The 4,287-nt window shown below is 35.2% G+C and overlaps 1 protein-coding gene across 1 annotated transcript in view; it reads right to left on the bottom strand.

The window, feature by feature from the left end:
• The window catches only part of LOC107750138 (nidogen-1-like), a 38,875-nt gene that overhangs the window by 15,788 nt on the left and 18,800 nt on the right, over positions 1-4,287 (bottom strand). The window contains exons 11-12 of the mRNA XM_016565405.1: positions 3,501-3,644; positions 2,291-2,410 (exon numbers count right to left, since the gene is read on the bottom strand). Coding sequence (XP_016420891.1) covers positions 2,291-2,410; positions 3,501-3,644 — 264 coding nt within the window. The remainder of the gene's footprint in view (positions 1-2,290; positions 2,411-3,500; positions 3,645-4,287) is intronic.

Below are 4,287 nucleotides of genomic sequence, written 5' to 3'. Positions count from 1 at the left end.
TTCTCATGCCTGCTCCGTGTGTCTGCTGGGCGGCGATCAAACGGGCAGGGAAGCCCTTTTCACGAGCGGAGATAGCTATATACAAATCGTGTCTTTTTTTTTGTCATAAGTTTTGCTATTACTCCATTAATTTATACTAGCATATACTGTATATCCAGAGCTCCCTGAACGCAGTCTCTGGCTTTTTGCCAGTCAAGCGCAAGCACGCAGGGATGCGCCTAGAGTAATAACGACTCTGATCTGATCATAAAGTCTTTCCGAGTCACAGGGCTCAAGTCCAAGTCAAGTCTCGAGTCATTGCTGTCAAAGTCTAAGTAGAGTCTCAAGTCTTCTTTAATTATGTCGAGTCGAAAGTCATCAAATTTGGGACTCGAGTCCGAGTCAAGTCTCGAGTCATGTGACTCGAGTCCACACCCCTGCATAAACCTGATATTAGTAGTGCATTTATTGCATACCTGCTCATGCTATTGTATTTTACAGAGCCAGACTTTTGACTTTTGGTTTTTATTTGCAGTTTAGAGATTGTCTGGCTAACATGAAAAGCGACTGACCCACATAGTATGTGAAAAGTATTTGCGATGTCAACCAGCGGAGGCTCAATGCTAAAGTTAACCTGTCAAACACTGACCCCTGGGCTTATGCAGAGAGTCAACAGATCCAGGATCGAACTTCATCTCTTTCTAAGAATTTCCAGTATTTCCACTGAAAACCAATCAGTGCTACAGCTCTGGGGTTAAATCTGAAACAGATATGCTCATGTGAGCTGCTGCGGTACATTACATCTGTCTAAAGAGCTCCGTCTGCTCGTCCCTGGAAAGCAAATCAGGTTACAATAACAAAACTCAACGCTCTGCAGACTAATCAATACCATTACTACCACAATCATGACAGAGCTCATAATCGACATGACACACTGAAGACAAACATGCCTTAGGCAATACAGGGCTCTCAAACTAGATTTTAAAGCATGTAAAATCATTTCAGTCTGAACCAGAATATAAAGTCATGCTCCACAGATTCTGTTTTGAATTATTAAGCTAAATCTCAGGAAAAGCTGAGTATCCTGACTATCCAGGTCATATTTTGCATAAAAATGAGGCCTATATTTAAAACAAATTTAATTATATATATATATATAAAACTTCAAAAATCATACAATCTTCAAAAAAGAGTGAAAAATTTAAGGGGGTCTGAATACTTTCCGTACCCACTGTACATTATATTTAAGACAGACTTCATTTAGAGTTTTTTTTTTGGAAAATTAGATTTTCATTATTTTTAAAATACTATTCGAAAAGGAATAGACTGTAAATTTGAAGCGTTTACATTTAAAAATTAAATGGAATAATCAGGATTTTAAAAAATATTTTAGTATAAAGTCTATTATTATGCTCACCAAGGCTTATCCTATTTGATCCAAATATAGTAGAAAACTAAAATATTTTTATTTAAAATAACTGTTTTCATTTTGGATATATTTAAAATGTGTAATTTATTCCTGTGATGCAAAGTTGAATTTTCTGAAGGACCATGTGACACGGAAGAATAAATTACATTTTACAGTATATTCACCTAGAAAACAGCTAATTTTAAATTGTAATAGTATTTTGATTATTTTGATCAAATAAATGCAGCATTGGTGAGCAGTACAGACTTCTTTCAAATATATATATATATATATAAACAAACGTAATTATTTCAAACTTTTGACCGGTGTTGTACATTTCTGCTAAAAGATTATTTTGGCAGTTTTAATGACAACATATATGACCTTCAAGCTCATAAAATCCAACAATATTGATGCCATGGGGTCCTAAAACGCTGAGAAACCAAAGCAGCTGGTCAGCTCCCAGCAGACATGCAGCTGGTCCGTCTGATTTTCATGGCGGCAGGGTTAAGCCGTGACATACCTCAGGGATCAAGAGGTCAGGTCGTGTTGTAATATTTAAAGAGTGGAGGGTTGTCTCTCATTAGAACGACTGATACGGTTTGTGACATGAACTGTGGGTAAAAGGGCTCCGAAATAACAGCATAATGAGCTGTTGTCTACTTTAAACTTTGTGATACTGTAGTGTTGCTCAAGGCTGGATGCTCATGCAATGACGACAGCGTCCAAAAACCTAATGAAATTCTCCAAATAGGCTAGAAATGGCTTTAGTGGTATTTAGCAGAACTATGAATAAACCAGCAAAGCTGTTGGTGAAGGTTATGGGTCTGAATGAATGAGAAGAATGAGCACCGTTACAAAAGCAAAAGACTCAACTGATGTTCATTTAAAGCTAAGGTCTACCTGTAGAGCAGTGGAAACCATCGCCATAGAAACCAGGGTTACACTGACAGGTGAAAGATCCAGGTGTGTTGAAGCAGACGGCATTTTCATGACACTGATTCACCTGACACTCGTCTATGTCTGAAAGAGAGAAAGACAGAAACAAACAAAGAAAATGTACCAATTAAATAAAAAAAATTTTTGCAAAGAATTATGTAAAATGTTTTAAAAATAAAAAATAAAATGAAATATTTATGATCCCACTTATACATATTAATGTTTTGAAAAAAATATATGTAAAATGCTTTACATTTTATTTTCTACAGCTGTTTCTGATTTTATTACATCATCCGCGGTGCTTCGTAGGAAGGAAAGAAAGAAAATAAATGAATACGAAATGTAATTTTACTTAAAGAATTTTCTTTTGCATTTAAATGGCAATTAAGCACAGTGAAAATGTTTAATAAATTTAAATATTTTTTTTCAAATTAATTATTATAAATTAAATAATTGGATAATTTAAACAAATGTATTACATTTAAATAGTGGATAAATTTAATAACTTTTATGTAATAAAGCTGAAAAATGAATGAATTATGCAGGAGTGACTGGAAACAGAAATGAAAGCAGATGTTTTCCCTCTCTTTGTGATGTCACGAACCCGGGAAGTAACTCGTTGTAGTCCCTACCAGCCGTTTTTGTAGGCATTAAACTGCCAGAATTTTAAAAGACGATATCTCCGTTTGCATTGATCTTTCAGCTTCGTAACTTTGCAGATATTGTTTATGCTCAAACAGCAACATTACACACTAACTAACGTTAAAAAAGTGAAATCGCAATCAACCACCCCTTTAACATCATGCCAAGTCATTTATATTTCTCTGACAACTAATGAAGATTTGCAGATGTAAAAAATCTTGCATTTACAGCGGTGGCTGACTAATAGGAGTTTTAATGACCAATATACATAACAAAATTGATGTATTCAAATAAAATTAAAATTATTATAAAAAAAATAAATAAAAAAAAGTACACTGTCCATTGACCAGACTGTTGAATATACACTAGGCCGAATGAACTCTTCTATTAATTAATCAATCATGCAAATGAATTACCCAATAATGACCAGATATCTGCTGATGGATCAGCCTGGAAAACATTAAAATGGTGTGTATTCTTCTAATAAATCTTATGAATGAAAGCATGTCTGTATAGAGAGGCAGAGGCCCACCCTGACAGCTGCGTCCATCTCCCATGAATCCCGGCAGGCAGGTGCAGATGTAGGACGATCCTCCGGTGTAGCTGCAGCGAGCGCGTTCGGGGACGTCACAGTCATGAGTGCCGATGCGACACGGGTCCACGGGACGCTGCACCTCTACAACACAGCACGACTGATTCAATTACTGTAACTGATGCAGATACATGTGAAACAGTCTGAATATCCCTGCAGGAATGATACATCACAAAAGAGATCTCTTAAATATCTCAATCTCATTTCTCACAGACGGCCTACAGCTTCTTTGATGTTTTAATGAGAAAAAGATCCCTCTAATCTCCTTTAGAGATGTTTTGCTTTACAAAAAACTCTCTCAGACCGTGATTCAGAAGTCACAGATGTCTACTATATATATATATATATACAGTGGGTACGGAAAGTATTCAGACCCCCGACAGTAAAGACATTTATAATGTTACAAAAGATTCTATTTCAAATAAATGCTGTTCTTTTGAACTTTTTATTCATCAAAGAATCCTGAAAAAAGTATCAGTTTCCAAAAAAATATTTGGCAGCACAACTGTTGATAATTCTAATAATAAATCAGCATATTAGAATGATTTCTGAAGGATCACGTGACACTGAAGACTGGAGTAATGATGCTGAAAATTCAGCTTTGATCACAGAAATAACTTATATTTTAAAGGATATTAAAATAGAAAACATTACTTTATATTGTAATAACATTTTGCAAGACTACTGTTTTTTACTGTATTTTTGATCAAATAAATGCAGCCTTGAT

Source organism: Sinocyclocheilus rhinocerous, unplaced genomic scaffold (assembly GCF_001515625.1).
Source record: "Sinocyclocheilus rhinocerous isolate Xijiao unplaced genomic scaffold, SAMN03320098_v1.1 scaffold1822, whole genome shotgun sequence".
NCBI lineage: Eukaryota > Metazoa > Chordata > Actinopteri > Cypriniformes > Cyprinidae > Sinocyclocheilus > Sinocyclocheilus rhinocerous.
Note: the sequence above shows the minus strand (reverse complement) of the source record. Positions and strands in the feature narration are given on the sequence as shown.